The sequence below is a fragment of the Balaenoptera physalus genome (genome assembly GCF_965194825.1).
Source record: "Balaenoptera physalus genome assembly, chromosome: 10".
Taxonomy (NCBI): domain Eukaryota; kingdom Metazoa; phylum Chordata; class Mammalia; order Artiodactyla; family Balaenopteridae; genus Balaenoptera; species Balaenoptera physalus.
In genome coordinates this window covers 105,136,600-105,153,718 of record NC_138889.1, presented here as the reverse complement: position 1 = coordinate 105,153,718, position 17,119 = coordinate 105,136,600, and the positions used below count along the sequence as shown (strand labels likewise).

The window sequence follows — 17,119 nt, the reverse complement described above, 5'->3', positions numbered from 1 at the left end:
CGGGAGGGCAGAAGGGAGCCGGGAGCCCCAGGATGAGAGGGGAACACAGGCTATAAGCCAACTTCCACTGTCACAACGTTGCCGAGAGCAACGTGTCCTCAGTTCTCACAACCACCGCTTAAGTGCGGGTTATTATTCCTCCATTTAAAAGAGGAGAAGACGGGAGCCTAAGCAACATGCCTCGAGTCATCAAATCAGGAACTGGCAAGCGTGGATTCCAACTCGGTTCTTTGAACTCCGGTCTGTGCTCGGGAACCGCGGCCTTTCCAAGTAAATGTCCGGGAGAAGGGCCCCGCCCTGCATCTTCTTCCACAGACTATCGACCACCACCGCCCTGCCGCCCCCAGGGAGCGCCTAAAAGCCTTAAGGCTGGAGACGGACGCCACAGTCTCTGAGCAAAGGGACGACGCGGCCATTGAAACCACGTCTAGTCATGTGGACCAATCCCCAGAAAGTGAAAAAGCAGAGGGGCGGGTTTACGCAAAACACACAGAGCTTGAGCAGGAAGGCGAAACAGTAAAAACCTTATTTAAGGTCTATTTCCAAAAATTTAGTTATTATTATGAAGCAAAAATAATGAAGAATTGGTTTCAAGCAAGATTACACATTAAGAAAAGTCTAATGGTTATGCCATAAAAGTCACCACAACCGTAAAAGCTATAGCAAGAGTAAGGCTGGCTGGCAGTGAAACTTACCAGTATCGCTTCTCGGCCTTTTGGCTAAGATCAAGTGTAGTATCTGTTCTTATCAGTTTAATATCTGATACGTCCTCTATCCGAGGACAATATATTAAATGGATTTTTGGAATTAGGAGATGGAATAGGAGCTTGCTCCGTCCACTCCACGCATCGACCTGGTATTGCAGTACTTCCAGGAACGGTGCACCCCCCTTCGGGGGGAACATTTCGGTTAAACAAAAATAAGAATGCAGTATTTCAGATTTTCAGTTGCATAAATATATAGTGTTAAGCTTTTGTGGGGCAGTATTTCAGATTTTCAGTTGCATAAATATATAGTGTTAAGCTTTTGTGGGGGTAACTTGTTTCAGTAAACGACAAAGAACGTACGTAAATCTAAATTAGAATTTTTCTTTGTTTGCAATGTGTATCGCGTAGTTTTACGTACTGTACACTTATACGCTGTGTTTCTTTATAGGACCGGATGTTCTTTTGCTAGTTTTATGCATTAGCTGGGGGTGGAGAACAAACGCATGATTTTTTTTTTTTAATTAATTTTCTCATTTCTGGTTTCGTTCGGTGTTCTTATTTGTGAAAACTTTTTCTAGTGGCGGCAAGGGAGCGTTTCACTATCGTAGTCTGTCTCGATGCGGAGCACCGGTTCCGCAGGCTCACTAGTTGTGGCTAGTTGCTTCTGAGATGCGGAATGTTCCCACACCCAGCCTTCCAACCTGTGTCCCCTGCATTAACAAACAGATGGTCCACCACTACGCCACCAGAGAAGCCCCATGATACCATTTCAAGTTTCCACAGTGGAAGCGCTGAAGTTTCCACGAAATATGGGGAAAAACTAGCTGGATGTTATGAGCTCTGACAGTTCCAGGGTTTTTGTTTTTGGTTTTTTTTGGAGATTTCTAGGTTTCTGTTTACAGTGCCATTAAAAGAATCTTAGTATCACAGAAAACCCGCGTGGTCCCACCGAACCAAAACCATTACGTTCCTCGTTTAAATGATGTTCTCAGGGCTTCAGTGGTTCTAGTGGTAAAAATCCACGTGGTACTGCAGCTGACACGGGTTTGAGTCTTAATCCCCTTCGATCTGTGGTAGCCCGTAAGTACTCTATTTCAACGCCGCAACTATTGAATCTCGTCGCCTAAGAGTTCGTGCTCAATAGCAAGAACAACTACCGTGATGAGGAAGCCGCGTACCACCATCGCAACAAGAAGTAATTCTCGCTCGCCGTCCGCGTGCAGAAACAGAGACGCAACGCAATCAAAAATAAATGAAGTAAGGTTTATAAAAAGTCTTCAGAAAGAATAGTGCCCTGGTAAGCTCAAGAGAGAGTGGAGAAGTCAGAGGACCGACGTCTGGTCTGGACTGAGCTAGATTGCGAGTGTCGTTTCCTCATTAACACAAAGTGAAGAGCACTGGGGGAGTGTTACTCTCTTAAGTCCTACCGCCACTTCTGCACCGGAGTGGAAAATCAAGCTAGCTTCTCTCTTGAGGATTCAAATCGGCCCGGCGAGAGTGGGGTGCTTTATTTTTACTGACGTAGTTTAAAACAAAGATTTCCGAGAAGCTTTGATTTCTTGGAACAACAGTTCTCAATAAGTCATTCAAGGAAGGGGGTAGTTCTGATTTTTTTTGTTGTTGTTGTTATATTTTAAAAATTGCGTCTTGTTTTTAGAAGTACTGTTAATTCTGCAGCTTTTTTTTTTTTTTAACTGTGAGTGGTGATTTTTAGGATCACCAAACCTCAACGTAAAGAAGAATAATGCCCCACATTACTTTTCCAAAAGGATATATACGTAAGATGGTTTCATTTTCCCCAACTTAATTCGTGTTGTCTTTTCGTTCTTTAATTTTTCTTTTACGCTGCTTCGGGTCTTCATTGCTGCACGCGGGCTTTCACCCGTTACTGCGAGTGGGAACTACTCTTCGCTGTGGTGCGTGGCCTTCGCGTTGCGCTGGTTTCTCTTGCTGCTGAGCACCGGCTCTAGGCGGCGGACTTAGGTAGTGGTTGCACGCGGGCTCTAGAGCGCAGGCTCAGTAATTGTTGGACACGGGCTTAGTCGCTCCATAGCCTGTGGGAATTTTCCCGGAGTAGGGTTCAAACCTGTGTCCCCTGCATTGGCAGGCGGATGCTTGATTACTGCGCCACCAGGGAAGTCCCCGTTTTCTCTTTTCATACTCGAAGTTGAAGCCCTGCGCTGCACTAGCGTTTCAATCATTTCTGAAATGGTCTCTTACCTTGTCTGGTGCAGGAAACATGATGCTTTGGGGTAGGGAAACGGACTACGGCTGACTGGACCCGGCATCGCAGTTCAGTTAGGATGCGTTTCACTCGAAGCGTAAAATGGTCAAGTTACTGTTTAGATCTCCACCAGTAAGTATCTCCAGGTTTCATTTTCGTAAAAGCGAAACCAACTGGCGCGGAAGGGATTTTTTTTTTTCACTCTTGCGGCTCTTTAAACTCCCAAAAACAGCGTTCCACTCGATCGGACTCCACGCGCGGGCTGGTGACGCAGCTGCTGCGCCGGAAGTGCGAGCCGTGGGCTCAGGGACTCAGCTATGGCCGCTGCGGCAGCACGTTGGAACCATGTGTGGGTCGGCACCGATACCGGCATCCTGAAAGGTGGGTGGCGGGGCCGGGCTTCGGGAACCAGGGGGGTCGCCGTTTGGGGACATGGCGCGACTAACGTCCGTGTCCCACAGGCGTGAACCTTCAGCGCAAACAAGCGGCGAACTTCACGCCGTCGGGCCAGCCGCGGCGTGAGGAGGCGGTGAGCGCCCTGTGTTGGGGCGCGGGCGGCGAGACTCAGGTGAGCGGCTGCTGGCAGCCGGAGCGGGGGGCCTCGCGCGCGGCCGCCTCACTCTCCTCGCCATCCTGCCCTCCTCTGCCCGCAGATCCTGGTGGGCTGTGCGGATGGGACAGTGAAGCACTTCAGCACCGAGGAGGGCAGGTTCCAGGGTCAGAGGCACTGCCCCGGAGGGGAGGGCATGTTCCGAGGCCTCGCCCAGGTTGACGGGTAAGACCGAGAGCCCCTTGCTGAAACGCTCAGGTCGTAGGGAGAGCATTGAGGTTCCCGTAGGACGGCCGAATAATGGCGATCAACCTTGAGGTGACACGGGCCTGGTCTGTGTGACAGGGACCTTTGTCCTGCCTAAGTGCGTTCATTCCTATAACAAACATTAACTGAACACCTACTGAGTTGTATATAGGCATTGGGCGAAATGCAAGGGCTTCAGGTCAACCAGACACAGTACCTGCCTTCATAGAGTTTGCATTCTCCAGGGTTTTTCTTTTGGCTCCATAACATTTTGGATGACCCTGAGCAAGTCATTTAATAGTTTCGAGTATGTTTTTCAGTGGGGGCTAACAACCACCAACGAGATGGTGAAGCTCCCAAAGTAAAAGATAGGAAAGTGCTAGGTTGCAGGCCTAGCTTTCTTCCGAAGATGAAGAGAGAGGCTGTGAGCAGGCTGTGTAGGTTTGGTGATGTTAATCCTGACGGGTGAGGTGTAGAAGGCTCTGTGGGGGTGAGAAGTTTGAACTGGCCCTTGACGCATGGGTAAAATTTTGAAATGTGGAGAAAGGAATAAGGGCATTCTAGAAAGAAGCTCCTGCCTGAGCAGAGGCCAAAGATTGGTGTGAGGCTACAGGGTACATCACAAGGAAGATAAATAGCATTTGAGAGTTGAAGCTGAGGAAACGTTTTTCCTTTTTTTGTTTTTCTTTTTTATTATTTGTGAGGAAGCATTTTAATATGAGATAGGCGAGGTAGGTTGGGATTAAAGGTAAAGGGCTTTAAGTGCCAGGCCGAGAGATCTGCACTTCTGTAGGTGGTGGGGAGTTACTGGTTTTTGAGCAGGAAATGCTGTGGTCAGAGCTATGAGCCTGCAGGAATGTGGAGGATGGATTGGAGAGAGGGCTGTTGGGAGACTGTTGCCACAGCCCAGGCAAGCCCAGAGCCTGAACCGAGTTGAGAAGGGTGGGCAGATATGAGAAAGAGTATAGGCTTGAACTGTACAGATCCTGGGACTTGCTTGGGCTTCATGGGACGCATACTTTGAGGGAGAGATTGGAAGCCGGAACAGGGAACTTGAGAGAAGAAGCTGGTGTTTGATTTTGGCCAAACACTAAATCCAGAACAGTCCCCTTTCAGTCCTTTCAGAGCTACTGATCTTGACCTCTGGTGACTGACTCAAGGTTCAGAAAGACCAGCAGGGCCAGGTGCCCCAGATGTAGCTGTGGAATAGCAAAGGCTCTCTGCTTTGGAGTATCAGACTTGATTTCCAGCTCTGGTTCTGACATTTATAGCTGAGTGGCAAATCTTTTAATTTCTCAGAGCTTCAGTTTCCTCACTTATGAGACTGGTAAACCCTTACCTTGTTGAGGAAATTAAATAACAGCCATCAAGCCCTGCCCAGACCCGAGTAACCTAGAGGCTTCCTTAGGAACAGGACTGGTATGGGACCTCCCTGGTGGCGCAGTGGATAGGACTTGACGCTCCCAGTGCAGGAGGCCGGGGTTCAATCCCTGGTCGGGGAGCTAGATCCCATGTGCATGCCTCAACTGGGAGTTCACATGCCGCAACTAAAGAGCCTGTGGACTGCAACTAAGGAGCCCGCCTGCTGCAACTAAGACCCGGGGCAACCAAATAAATAAATAAATATATATATATTTTTTTTAAATAAATTTATTTATTTATTTATTTTTGGCTGTGTTGGGTGTTAGTTTCTGTGCGAGGGCCTTCTGCAGTTTCGGCGAGCGGGGGCCACTCTTCATCGCAGTGTGCGGGCCTCTCACTGTCGTGGCCTCTCCCGTTGCTGTACTGGCTCGACGCGCAGGCTCAGTAGTTGTGGCTCACGGGCTTAGTTGCTGCACGGCATGTGGGATCTTCCCAGACCAGGGCTCGAACCCGTGTCCCCTGCATTGGCAGGCAGATTCTTAACCACTGCACCACCAGGGAAGCCCAATAAATATTTTTTAAAAAAGGAACAGGGCTGGTAGGAGGGAGTCTAGTTCATATGAATTTAGGGGTGGGCCGACTGAGGCCAGAGAACAACCCCGCTCCTTTTTTTAACCCTAACTCTATCCTCCCTTTGCCAGCAGCACCCTCATCACATGTGTGGATTCTGGGATTCTTCGAGTCTGGCATGACAATGACAAGGAGGCATCCTCTGACCCTGTGAGGTTCCCCTGTCCTGATCCTGATGGTTGGGGAAGGTGGTGCCCAGGGTAGGAGCCAACTGAAGGCTTTGTGGGAGGAGGAGTAAGGATCTGGAACCGACTCTCATCTCCCCTCTCATCTTCCATTGTTTTCAGCTCTTGGAACTGAGGGTGGGCCCTGGGGTGTGTAGGATGCGCCAAGACCCAGCGCGCCCCCACCTTGTTGCCACAGGTGGGAAGGAGAATGCTCTGAAGGTGTGGGACCTGCAGGGCTCTGAGGAGCCTGTGTTCAGGGCCAAGAACGTGAGTGATGGGGGGCAGGGAGGGGCTGGTTCCGAGGTCCAGGGAGTCTGAGGCCACTGACTATGTCAGAGACCAGCTGGGCTTTAGGGGATAATGATAGAAGGCAGGAGGAGGGGGCACACTGAGCCCTCCACAACCCTGTCCCCCGTCTACCCACCCTACCAGGTACGGAATGATTGGCTCGACCTGCGGGTTCCCATCTGGGACCAGGACATACAGTTCCTCCCTGAGTCACAGAAGCTCGTCACCTGTACAGGGTACCACCAGGTGAGGCACCACCCCACCCCTATCTTTTTCTGGGCTTAAGCAGCCTCCTGGAGAAACAGCCTTGCTGTGCAGGCTCGGTCCCCACCATTCGGCACAGCCATCCTGCTTGCCATCCTTCTTCCATCCCTGAGCTCCCAGAAGAGGGACGACTTCCCCCGTCTGTTCCAGCCCAATGGCTGAGCCGGTGACCTTCTCTTACTACATTCTAGGAAGGAGTTCCCTGAACTGTGATTCTTCCTTTAACTCCCACCTGGAAGAGAAAAGAAGGGAGTGTCCCCTTCATAGTAGAATCACATGGTTCAGGTGTCATGAGAAGATGTGGGCTGGGTATCAAGAGAACTGAGTTCTGGTCCTGATGCAGCCTCTGATTTGCTTTCGGACCCAAGCCTGACCCTCTACTAACTGGCCTCAGCTCCTCAGCTTTACAGGAAAGGTCCACATGGGGATCTTTTCAATGGGTCTCTCTCTCTCCCTCTTTTTTTGACTGCCCTGCGCTGCATGCGGGATCTTAATTCCCCGACCAGGGATCAAACCCGTGCCCCCTACAGTGGAAGCACGGAGTCCTAACCACTGGACTGCCAGGGAATTCCCAGCTGGTTTTTTTTTTTTTTTTTTTTTTTAAATTTATTTTGGGGTGTGTTGGGTCTTCGTTTCTGTGCGAGGGCTTTCTCTAGTTGCAGCAAGCGGGGGCCACTCTTCATCGCGGTGCACGGGCCTCTCGCTGTCGCGGCCTTTCTTGTTGCGGAGCACAGGCTCCAGACGCGCAGGCTCAGTAGTTGTGGCTCACGGGCCCAGTTGCTCCGTGGCATGTGGGATCTTCCCAGACCAGGGCTCGAACCCGTGTCCCCTGCATTGGCAGGCAGATTCTCAACCACTGCGCCACCAGGGAAGCCCCCAGCTGGTCTTATTTGAAGTTCTAAGACCCAGGCAGGCCTGGGTGGCTGTATTTGCCCTGTTTCCTTTGCTCCTGCATATTGAAGTCTGCTATTGGTGATACACCTCTGCTCAGAACACATATGAGGGCTTCCTCTCTCCTCCCTGTTCAGACTTAACGTCTTTCTCTGCTTGAAATTCAGCAACTCTGACAGTTGGACTGACTTGCTTTTCCATCCCGAGAGGGGAGTACGGGGGGATGGAATGCTCATGCATGCAGACCATGGGAATGCTGCCGCCTCCAGGCTGGCGGACCTCTCTCCTCAGCCCTGTATGTTCATGCTCCTTAGCAGCTGTCTCTCCTCTACCCCCCAACACACAGAGAAGAGGGGTGCGTTTCAAATGAGAGTTTCTCTGAAAGAGTGGGTTGTCAACAAAGCAGTGTATGAGGAGGGGATGAAGATGTGGAGGAGCCAGAGGGGGTATGTGGAGTGAGGGTACTGTTGGTGATGCCTCAGTCTTCCTCCAGGTCCGTGTCTATGATCCAGCCTCCCCCCAGCGCAGGCCGGTCCTCGAGGCCACCTACGGAGAGTACCCACTGACAGCCATGACCCTCACTCCTGGGGGCAAGTGAGTGTTTAGAGGGCAAAGTGAGGCTTGGGAAGGACTCCAGGGGGCCCCTGCTGACCCCATGTGCCTCTGATCTCCTCAGTTCGGTGATTGTGGGGAACACTCATGGGCAGCTGGCAGAAATTGACCTTCGGCAGGGTGAGTGGACTAGGGAGCCTTGCGGGAGGGGAAGGGGTGGGGAGGAAGGGCAAGATTCCCTCTGACAAGGTGCAGTGGAGCTGTTGAGCCCTCTTTCAGGTGCCAGATTGCCCGGGTTCAAATCCTGGTTCTGCCAAAAGCTGTGTGACCTTAGACAGATTACTTTGTCAATTCCCTGTGCCTTAGTTCCTTCACCTGAAAAATGGAGATATTAATGGTAATTGCCATCTCAGCGTTATGTTAAACGAGGATTAAATGTTGAAACATAAAGTGATATGAACAGTAAACACTCAATAAATGGTTGTTGGCTGGCCAGCTAGCACTGATTCCTACCGCCTTCTCTAGGGCGCCTACTGGTCTGTCTGAAGGGGCTGGCGGGCAGCGTCCGAGGGTTGCAGTGCCACCCTTCAAAGCCCCTTCTAGCCTCCTGTGGCTTGGACAGAGTCTTGAGGGTACACAGGATCCGGAATCCACGGGGCCTGGACCATAAGGTGAGAGCCTGCTGCCTCCTGTGCCCCGGATTCATGTTTCTATTTCTGCAGGCTTGGCCCATTAAGGTCCCTCATCTTTTGCAGGTTTACCTCAAATCTCAACTGAACTGCCTCCTGCTGTCAGGCAGGGATAACTGGGAGGTAAGCAGTTGGGTCTGGGAATTTGGGAGCTAAGGGCACAGGTGTGAGGGCTTCCCTGTGAAGAGGAAAGGGAAGCAGCTGGAACTCAGACCTGGGACTGTCCATCCATCTGCCAAGTGTAGTCCTAGAGTTACTGCCAAGGGTGAAATGGGCGCATGGATGGACATGGTTTCCAGGAGCAGGAAGTAAAAGGGGTGGTGCCTGGAGGAATTATTCCCCTTCCCTGTGGGTCTGACTCCTAAGCTCTTCTCCCACTCACCAGGATGAACCACAAGAGCCTCAAGAGCCCAACAAGGTGCCCTCAGAAGACACAGAGACAGATGAACTCTGGGCTTCCTTGGAGGCAGCTGCCAAGCGGAAACTCCCCGATGTGGAGCAGTCCCAAGGCGCCCTCCAAACCAGACAGAGAAAGAAGAAGCGGCCTGGGTCCACCAGCTCCTGAAGAGCTTGTGCTCACGTTGTAAATAAACAGCTTAATACGCACCACGACCCTGAGCCTTTTGTGTTGGCAGAAAGGAAAGAGTGGCGGCTGCTCCCTGAGCTGGGGTGTTGGGGGGTATCTGACGTCACAAAAGCAGCGCCGGGAGTCGGCGGGCTGGCGTGGGTGGAACCGAGTGCGGAGGCCGCGCGTGAAGCCATGGGCTGCTGCCAAGGCAAGGACTTTCAGACTTCGGATGAGCAGGCCAAGGAGGCCGGGTCAGAGGAAGTTCAGGAAGGTGGGACCGGAGACACAAGGGTGCCCAGGGAGCCGGGAGTGCGGGAGGGACCACCCGGAGGTTGGACTGGGGAGGGTAGAGCTCAGCGGCCTCGCATCCTCGCAGGCAAAGAAGGGGTCGATGCAGACTCGGCGGAAAACCGGAATCTCAGGTCGCACGAAAGGCTTCTGATCACTGTGCTGTGGCGGCGGCTCTCCCTGTTCAGCCGTCGGGGCTCCTCGCGGTCAAACAAGAGGCAATCAGTCCAGAATCCAAAGCAGGCGTGTACGTTCCAGGAGTGCAACCGGGAGGGGATCCAGGAGGAGCCGGAGAAGGGGTGACCCCAGCCTTGTTCTCAGTCCGCCCCAGCCTCCCTCCAGAGAATAAAGTTTCTAACTTGTACCTGCCTGAGAGCTTCTGCCTCCAAGGCTCGCTTTGCGCGCACAGGGCGCGGGCACCACCAGTGCTGCGGGCTCTTTAAGGCTCCTCCCCCGAGGCTGGCCCAGCCCCTTGGGCCCGCAGCCCCCGTTCCTTGGGGGCGGGGCCACGGTTGCGGCCTAGCCAATGGGAGAGCGGAGTTGCATTTGCGTTTGGGTGGAGGGGCGTGTCTCTCGGGTCGCCGGGCTTGAAAAGGCGTGGCACCGCCCTCTCGTCTCCGTGGGTGGGGTTACGTGTGGGTGACGTGGCGGCTTCTAGTCTTTGGTCGGGTTTCGGCGGCTTCGGTTCCCGGGGAGAAGGCGGTGACGACCCGAGGGATTGTGGCAGTGGCGGTGGCGGCGGCGGCGCCAGGCGGCAGAGAGGAGGTAGGACACGCTCTAAGAGGGGTCTGACCGCAGTGTCTGCTCTGGACAGTTCTTTCCGGGGACGGCGCGGGCTGGGGGGAAGGGAACCAGGGGCAAGCGGGCTAGTCCTGCCGGCCCGGCTCGAAGTGAGCGAATACGTCGCCGTCCAATCAGGAAAGCCCCTGTTGAGAAAGACGTCGGCCTTAGCTAATCAGTGGTTGCAGTCCTCCAGACGGTGGGACTTAGGCGAATCGAGGGTGGTACTTCCTGCTTCTAATAAACACCTAGAGATTTCCCCCCTCCGCCCACCGAAGTGTGTCCCTCTCAGGAGGTCCGTCACCGTTTCTCCCTGACGAGTCGGAGGAACCCGTGGATACGAGAGGGCCCAGTTAGGGCCTAGGGCAGTTGCACGGGCCGGGCTGGAGCTTCGGAGCCACAGGACCTGGCTCTGGCCCTGCCTCTACTTCAGGGCCCGGCCCGCGCTCTGGCCGCCAGAACCAAGTTGGAAGAAGAGTCTGAGGAGCGGGACGGCTTGGGCCAGAGAAGAAGCGGGATCCTGCCCGCTGCGGTTCGGCCCCAGGATCTGCGGGAGGCTTCGGGCGCGAAAGTCCGTGCCAAGTGCAGAGGGGCCCCGAGGATCTGCTGGTTGGGGGGGATTTGTGGGGAAGGAGGCTGCCTGGGGAATGACACTCTCCCCTCCACCACAGTCCAAGGTTATGCGTCTCAATGATCCCGCGGAAACGCTACGGATCTAAGAACACGGATCAGGGTGTCTACCTGGGTCTCTCAAAGACACAGGTCCTGTCCCCTGCAACTGCTGGCAGTAGCAGCAGCGACATCGCCCCTCTGCCCCCCCCAGTGGCCCTGGTCCCTCCCCCTCCCGACACCATGTCCTGCCGGGATCGGACCCAGGAGTTCCTGTCTGCCTGCAAGTCCCTGCAGAGCCGTCAGGTAAGGACCTGGAGTGGGAAAGGCAAGAGCGACTCTTACTCAGACCTGGGAGAGGCGGTGCTCTAGCACCGTTGTTTGAAGTAATTCTTGGGGGAGCCCGATGGAGAACTGGTCCATCTTGGGGAGGGTGGTAGGATCTACCAAGCAACAGAGAAGATGTGGGCTAGCTAATCTAGAGGCAAGGATCTAGGCTTTTTTTTATTATTATTAAATCAGGAATTCCCTGAGCGTAGGGTTGGTATTCTGGAAGGAATATCTCAGGGCAAGAGGTGGCTGCAAGTATATTTGGTTTGGATAAGAAACAGGTTCTCGAAAGAGCTTTTAGCTCAGAGACAAGCCCTTTGAATTCTAGTTCCAGTATAATTTTACCACGTTTGCTCTGTGACAACACAGAAGTTAATCTAGTTGGACCCCAGGTTTTGTATCTGTAAAATGAAGGAAGGTTTCTAAATAAGTAGTTCTAATGAAAACCACTTAGGAGTGCTTTTTTAAAAATTAGATTTGTCTTGGTCCAGACTTTCTGAATCCAAGTGGAACCTGAATAAATGTAATTTAAAATATTTTTACTGGTCAGCTCTTGTTAGCTGCTCTTCTGTACGATCTCCATGAGTTTTACGTTTATCCTCTCTGATTCCCGGATTGGAGGAATAGAATGGTAATACTAGTTACCATTTATTTAGTGCTTAGAATGGACCTGGTATTTGGCTAAAATAATTTACAACCCTTAGGTTTTTTTTAATTTTTTAAAATTTATATATTTATTTTATTATTTGTTTTTGGCTGCGTTGGGTCTTAGTTGCGGCATGCGACTCTTAGTTGCGGCATGTGGGATCTAGTTCCCTGACCAGGGATCGAACCCCGGCCCCCTGCACTGGGAGCGCTGAGTCTTATCCACTGGACTACCAGGGAAGTCCCAACCCTTAGGTTTTTTAATCTTAGCAAGAACAAGAGGTGTGTGGATTGTCTTCATTTTACAGAAGAGGAAGTAGAGATTCAGAATGGTTTAAGCAACTTGCCCCAAACCCCCCATGTAGTAAGAGGTGGCACCTAGATTTGAACCCAGGTCTACCTGTATGGACCGTCTGGTGGAGGATGCCGCTAGTGTTAGAGGGTGAGTTTAGTAGACACCTGAGGAACAGTGAAAGCTGGCAATGGGGAGGGAAAACTAAAGTTTTACCTCTTGACGTTGCTTTTCAGAATGGAATCCAGACAAACAAGCCAGCTCTGCGTGCTGTCCGGCAGCGCAGTGAATTCACCCTCATGGCCAAGTGAGTTGAGAGAAGTTATGTGGTGGGATGACCAGTGTCTGAGGAGAGGTAGCCTTGCCTGTGGTGACCTTGGCCGTGAGGACTGGGATTGGTTGTGCTGGTGCTAATGTGGGAAAGGCCCTCTCCTTCCCTTCCCGCAGTGTTCCCATTAATGCTCGTTTGCAGGCGCATTGGGAAAGACCTCAGCAACACATTTGCCAAGCTGGAGAAGCTGACAATCTGTGAGTGTTCCCGGGGCCTTTCAGAACTGGGGCAGTGAACCCGGGAGGGCGGAGGAACCATACTCCCTGAGCCTGGTCTTCGACCTCACCTGTCGTGGCTTCTTGTTTGTCTCTGCAGTGGCAAAGCGCAAGTCCCTCTTTGATGATAAAGCAGTGGAAATTGAGGAGCTAACTTATATTATCAAACAGGTGAGCGACTAGCGATCGGGAGAGCCCAGCATTTCAATTGGATCACTTCCATCATTTTCCCTTGCTCTAGGGTCCCAGAGAAAAGTTTCTAGAGCCAGCCCCAAACATCCCACTCATCCATTGTGTCAGTGATCATCTACTGTGTACAAAGCTCCGCACTGGGCACTTGCCACACAAACATTACGAGGCAAGATACCTGCCTTCAAGGGCTTATTGTCTAGAAGAGGTATCCAGCCCCATAAACTCACACTTACAATGAATAGGAGGCAAGTGGTACAGAAAAGATCTTATGGAAAGATGAATGAGATAGTCTGGGGACACTGGGAAAGATTTTATTGAGGATGTGACATCTGAGCTGGTTTCAAGGCTTGTGGAGAAGCAGTGGAAGAACATGCCAGACAAAGGAAACAGTGTGTGCAGAGGCATGTCTTATAAAAGGGAAAGTTCAAGTTTTTGCTCAGATATCACCTGCCCAGGGAGGCCTGCTGTCACCATGCTGTTTAATACCCCAGCGCCCCAAACTCTCATCTCCTTTATGTTGCTCTAGTTCCTTTTTTATAGCACTTGTTACATTCTAACGGTCTCTGTAATTAATTTATGTTTGTTTGTTTCCTCCCACTTACCTCATCTTCCTCAAAAAAAGAAAAAAAAAAGTGCTAATGCCATAAGAGCAGAGATTTTTCTTTCTGTTTGTTAATGGATGTATCCCAGATGCCTGTAACAGTGTCTGGCGTGTATTAGGTACTCAGTATTTGTTGATCGAATGAGTGATTGGCAGCAGATGAGGCTGAAAAGGTAGACTGGTAGCTGTCTGTGAAGATCATCATGGGGGCTTACTAAGGAGTGTGGAATCACTCTGAAGTGTGTGGGCTGCAAAGACGATTAGAACCTGGATTCCAATTCTGTCTGCAAGATCCTAGTATAGCAGTTCTAACAGTGTTACTTGTTTCTTTCCCGGAACAATGTAATAAGAATAAAATGAGAAATTGAATGACCATGGGGGAAAAAGGAACACCCTGGAGCATGAACGGTCAGAGAGGCTAGGCTTGTGCAGTCCTCCAGTATGAAGATGATTACGGCAGAGGCCAAAGGGCAGACACATTCTGGAGATGCTGTGCCGAGTAGAAAAGAGAGGGTTCCCTTAACTACTGGGGCATCATTGCATAGGCATTTAAGAACCAGTGACTGGATTTAGACAGACTTCAAATCCCAGGCTCACCAATTATGGTGTGCCCTTGGGTAAGCTACCTAACTACTCTGAGCTTCAGTTCACTTATAAATAAAAAGGGCATAATAACAGTACCCACCTCACAGGGTTGTTATGAGGATTTATTAGTTTATTTTTTCAATCACTCACGTTATTGAGTGACTTTGGCTGCCTGGTTCTGGGGCTTCAGCAGTGAACAAGACAAATGCAGTCCCTGCCCTTGGGAACTTCCTTGCTGAATGGGTGAACTAGACACTATACAAGCAGACAGAAGAGACAGTTTCAGGTAGTGGCACATCCTATTAAAGAAATGAGGTGAGTGAGTTCCTCAGGGTAGGGGCCTACTTTATATGGGGTGATCTAGGATGGTTTGGCTGAGGAAGGGACACGGAGACCTGAATGGTAAGGGGAAAGTTGGTCATCCAAAGATCTGACGGGGGCACATTCCAGAAAGTGGGACTAGCAAAGGGAAAGGCCCCGAGGCCTGGGCAACCTTGATGTGAAAGGCTGTGAAACAGGCCAGCATGGCTGCAGCACAGCCAGTGAGAAGGAGGGCTTTGGGGGGGGGGTGAGGTCAGAGGAGTGAGTGGGGCGAGACCACGTACCCCGTGTAAGCTAGGTAAGGAATTTGGATCGTGTACTAAGTTTAGTGGGAAGCTCTTGGAAGATTTTGAAGCAGGGAAATAACATGCACTATTTTTGGTTTAGAAGATCACTCTGGTTGTTGTGTAGAAAGCGGATTGTTGGGGGCAAATTCTAAAAGGAAGATCACTTAGGAGGCTCTGGGCAATTTTTAGAGAGAGGACAGTTTGGACTAGGGTGGCTCTGTTAGAGAAGGAGATGAGTGGACACATTCAGAGTATATGTTGGAATCAGCTGGGTTCTTTGTGGGTTCCTTGTGGATTAAGGGAAGGAGAGAGGAATTGAGGATGATTTCTTAAGGTTTTTTTCTGAGCAACTGGTGAGCGGTGGTGCCATTTACCAAAATGGCAAAGAAGGAAGGGGGAATAGCTCTGGGGGGGAAATTAAGAGTTATTTTCTATGTTAAGAGAAAGTCGTAAGCTGCTTAGCAGGTTGCATGGCGCACAGTAATCAAACCCGAGACCGCTGTTCTGTTCACAAAGTGCTGAGTATGTAGTAAACGCTCAGTGTAGGTTATGGTTGTGCTGTGGCATATAGGTTGGGTTAAGGAGATGTCAGTATGTGACTTAGAAGCTTCTAGCTTGGGCGACTAAGTGGGGAGTGGTGCCATTTTCTAAGTTCCTGGGGGAGGAGATTTTATGGGGGAAAAACCTGGCATGCAATTTTGGACACATGGCTGTGCGGAGGCTCCATTAACTCCAGAGGGACAGAGCAGCCAGCAGCAGAAATTGTCCAGAGGTCTCAAGAGAATTTTGGGGGCTAGGGTACTAATTGGAGGGATACTACCTGGGGGTACTATTGGAGGGACTGTAGAAGTTGCCTAATCTAATTTTTTCTTAACTTTTATTTATTTATTTATATTTTGGCTGCGTTGGGTCTTTGTTGCTGCACGCGGACTTTCTCTAGTTGCGGCGAGCAGGGGCTACTCTTCGTTGCAGTGCGTGGGCTTCTCATTGCGGTGGCTTCTCTTGTTGCGGAGCACGGGCTCTAGGTGCACGGGCTTCAGTAGTTGTGGCTTGTGGGCTCAGTAATTGTGGCTCTCAGGCTCTAGAGCGCAGGCTCAGTAGTTGAGGCGCATGGGCTTGAGGTGGATTCTTAACCACTGTGCCACCAGGGAAGTCCCTAATCTAGTTTTTTTCCTAGCCTGTTCCTTGAGCTCACTATTTTTGAACTCTTCCCCCTCTCCCTCCTTCTTCCTCTGGTCCTTCCCTGGACTTTGCTGTCCTGGGGCGGCAAGCTTTCTCTGCCACTCCCAGCCGCCTCCGTCATCTCCCTTGTCTCACGAGGCCCTTGGCAGGCAGGGTTGGGAAGCAGCAGATCCATTGGCCTGGTGTAGAAAGCCTGGCTGTGCTACTAATTCATCGTGTATAACGTTAGACAAGTCACATCTTTCATTCTTTTGCAGTAGTAATTTTTAAAAGGAATTCTGTATATAAAAAGCATTTCGTTGATGCTTCTGGGAAGCCATGGTGCCTTTGACTCTTCCCGTCTCCTGAGTACAGCACAGATGCTTTGTTGCTCAGCATGCTCTGGGTCTGAGATTTTGGCCTTTTGAAGGGTTCTATGGCCATGAGCATGGCCTCACAGTGGGGGTAGGACAGCAGGGTGTAGGGAGTAAACACCTCAGGTCTTTACGAATGGACGGGGCCATATTTCACCTCTTTCTGGCTCTACCCCGCAGGGACTGAGCCTGAGCAAACTCCAGAGCTTGGACTATCCCAGCAGGCCCTTCTGGTCTGTCCAAGATACCATCACCCCTGCTAATAATGTCCACCCTGCCATCCCTGCCAGAGATGTCCATGTGGGAGACACGCTGGCTGAGGACCCCATGGTTGATACTCAGTTTTTCTGTTGGCTCTTTCACCAGGACATCAATAGCCTCAACAAACAAATCGCCCAGCTTCAAGATTTCGTGAGAGCCAAGGGCAGCCAGAGCGGCCGGCACCTGCAAACCCATTCCAACACCATCGTGGTCTCCCTGCAGGTGGGACCTGGGAGAGGGAGAGGCAGAAGGGAGGAAGGCGTTGTCTTCTCTGGCTGACCCTCTCTCCTTTTCTTTCAGTCAAAACTGGCCTCCATGTCCAATGACTTCAAATCAGTTTTAGAAGTGAGGACAGAGGTGAGAAGAATCTGTGTAGGAGGGATAGGAATCAGGGTGAGGGCCCCAGAGGGAAGTGGGAAGGGGACAAGTGGAAGAGCAAGGGCAACAGGGTCACGGGCACCAGGAGAAATGTCTTTAATGTGCCCGCTTTCCAGCGGCCTCAGGACCTTTGCATTTCTTCCCCAACCCTAGAACCTGAAGCAGCAGAGGAGCCGGCGGGAGCAGTTCTCCCGGGCACCCGTGTCAGCCCTGCCTCTTGCCCCCAACCACCTAGGTAAGTCACAGGCAATACAGGGAGCCCTGACGGATAAGGCTTAGTTACTCCGGTTCTGGTATCTTCCAAAGGCAGGGGTTTGGTGGAGAATGGAGG

At 51.4% G+C, this 17,119-nt stretch overlaps 3 protein-coding genes across 8 annotated transcripts in view; all 3 read left to right on the top strand.

The window, feature by feature from the left end:
* The first annotated feature begins 1,199 nt into the window (after positions 1-1,199).
* WDR74 (WD repeat domain 74) lies at positions 1,200-9,176 on the top strand. 5 transcript variants are annotated; one of them, XM_082478027.1, is made up of 11 exons: positions 1,220-3,312; positions 3,393-3,499; positions 3,585-3,706; positions 5,791-5,869; positions 6,007-6,153; positions 6,319-6,420; positions 7,823-7,923; positions 8,006-8,061; positions 8,407-8,552; positions 8,637-8,693; positions 8,956-9,176. In XM_082478027.1, the coding sequence occupies exons 1-11, from the start codon at positions 3,249-3,251 to the stop codon at positions 9,133-9,135; spliced, it is 1,161 nt and encodes a 386-aa protein (XP_082334153.1). In that variant the 5' UTR covers positions 1,220-3,248; the 3' UTR covers positions 9,136-9,176. The 5 variants fall into 5 exon arrangements, with proteins under 5 accessions (XP_082334155.1, XP_082334153.1, XP_082334154.1 ...); XM_082478028.1 differs by having other exon boundaries at positions 1,227-3,312; positions 5,794-5,869; XM_082478029.1 differs by lacking the exons at positions 3,585-3,706; positions 5,791-5,869 and having other exon boundaries at positions 1,200-3,312.
* A 130-nt stretch (positions 9,177-9,306) lies between these two features.
* Positions 9,307-9,795, top strand: TEX54 (testis expressed 54). Its single transcript, XM_082478034.1, has 2 exons — positions 9,307-9,409; positions 9,515-9,795. Exons 1-2 carry the CDS (start codon positions 9,331-9,333, stop codon positions 9,727-9,729), a joined length of 294 nt encoding a protein of 97 aa, XP_082334160.1. The 5' UTR covers positions 9,307-9,330; the 3' UTR covers positions 9,730-9,795.
* Positions 9,796-10,032: 237 nt separating this feature from the next.
* Positions 10,033-17,119, top strand: part of STX5 (syntaxin 5) — a 28,061-nt gene continuing 20,974 nt past the window's right edge. The window contains exons 1-8 of one of the 2 annotated variants that reach the window (XM_082478032.1): positions 10,033-10,191; positions 10,878-11,121; positions 12,319-12,389; positions 12,555-12,610; positions 12,729-12,799; positions 16,516-16,632; positions 16,711-16,767; positions 16,942-17,023. In XM_082478032.1, the coding sequence (XP_082334158.1) occupies positions 10,897-11,121; positions 12,319-12,389; positions 12,555-12,610; positions 12,729-12,799; positions 16,516-16,632; positions 16,711-16,767; positions 16,942-17,023 (679 nt within the window). In that variant the 5' untranslated portion in view covers positions 10,033-10,191; positions 10,878-10,896. The remainder of the gene's footprint in view (positions 10,192-10,877; positions 11,122-12,318; positions 12,390-12,554; positions 12,611-12,728; positions 12,800-16,515; positions 16,633-16,710; positions 16,768-16,941; positions 17,024-17,119) is intronic. The other variant, XM_082478033.1, reaches the window with a different exon arrangement.

What these genes read in the sequence shown, in the direction of transcription:
- WDR74 (XM_082478027.1), top strand. Translation starts at nt 3,249, where the DNA reads ATGGCCGCTGCGGCAGCACGTTGGAACCATGTGTGGGTCGGCACCGAT. An exon ending in CTGTGTTCAGGGCCAAGAAC is followed by an intron (nt 6,154 to 6,318) that starts GTGAGTGATGGG and finishes CCACCCTACCAG; the next exon opens with GTACGGAATGATTGGCTCGA. An exon ending in CCTGTACAGGGTACCACCAG is followed by an intron (nt 6,421 to 7,822) that starts GTGAGGCACCAC and finishes GTCTTCCTCCAG; the next exon opens with GTCCGTGTCTATGATCCAGC.
- TEX54 (XM_082478034.1), top strand. Translation starts at nt 9,331, where the DNA reads ATGGGCTGCTGCCAAGGCAAGGACTTTCAGACTTCGGATGAGCAGGCC. An exon ending in GTCAGAGGAAGTTCAGGAAG is followed by an intron (nt 9,410 to 9,514) that starts GTGGGACCGGAG and finishes GCATCCTCGCAG; the next exon opens with GCAAAGAAGGGGTCGATGCA.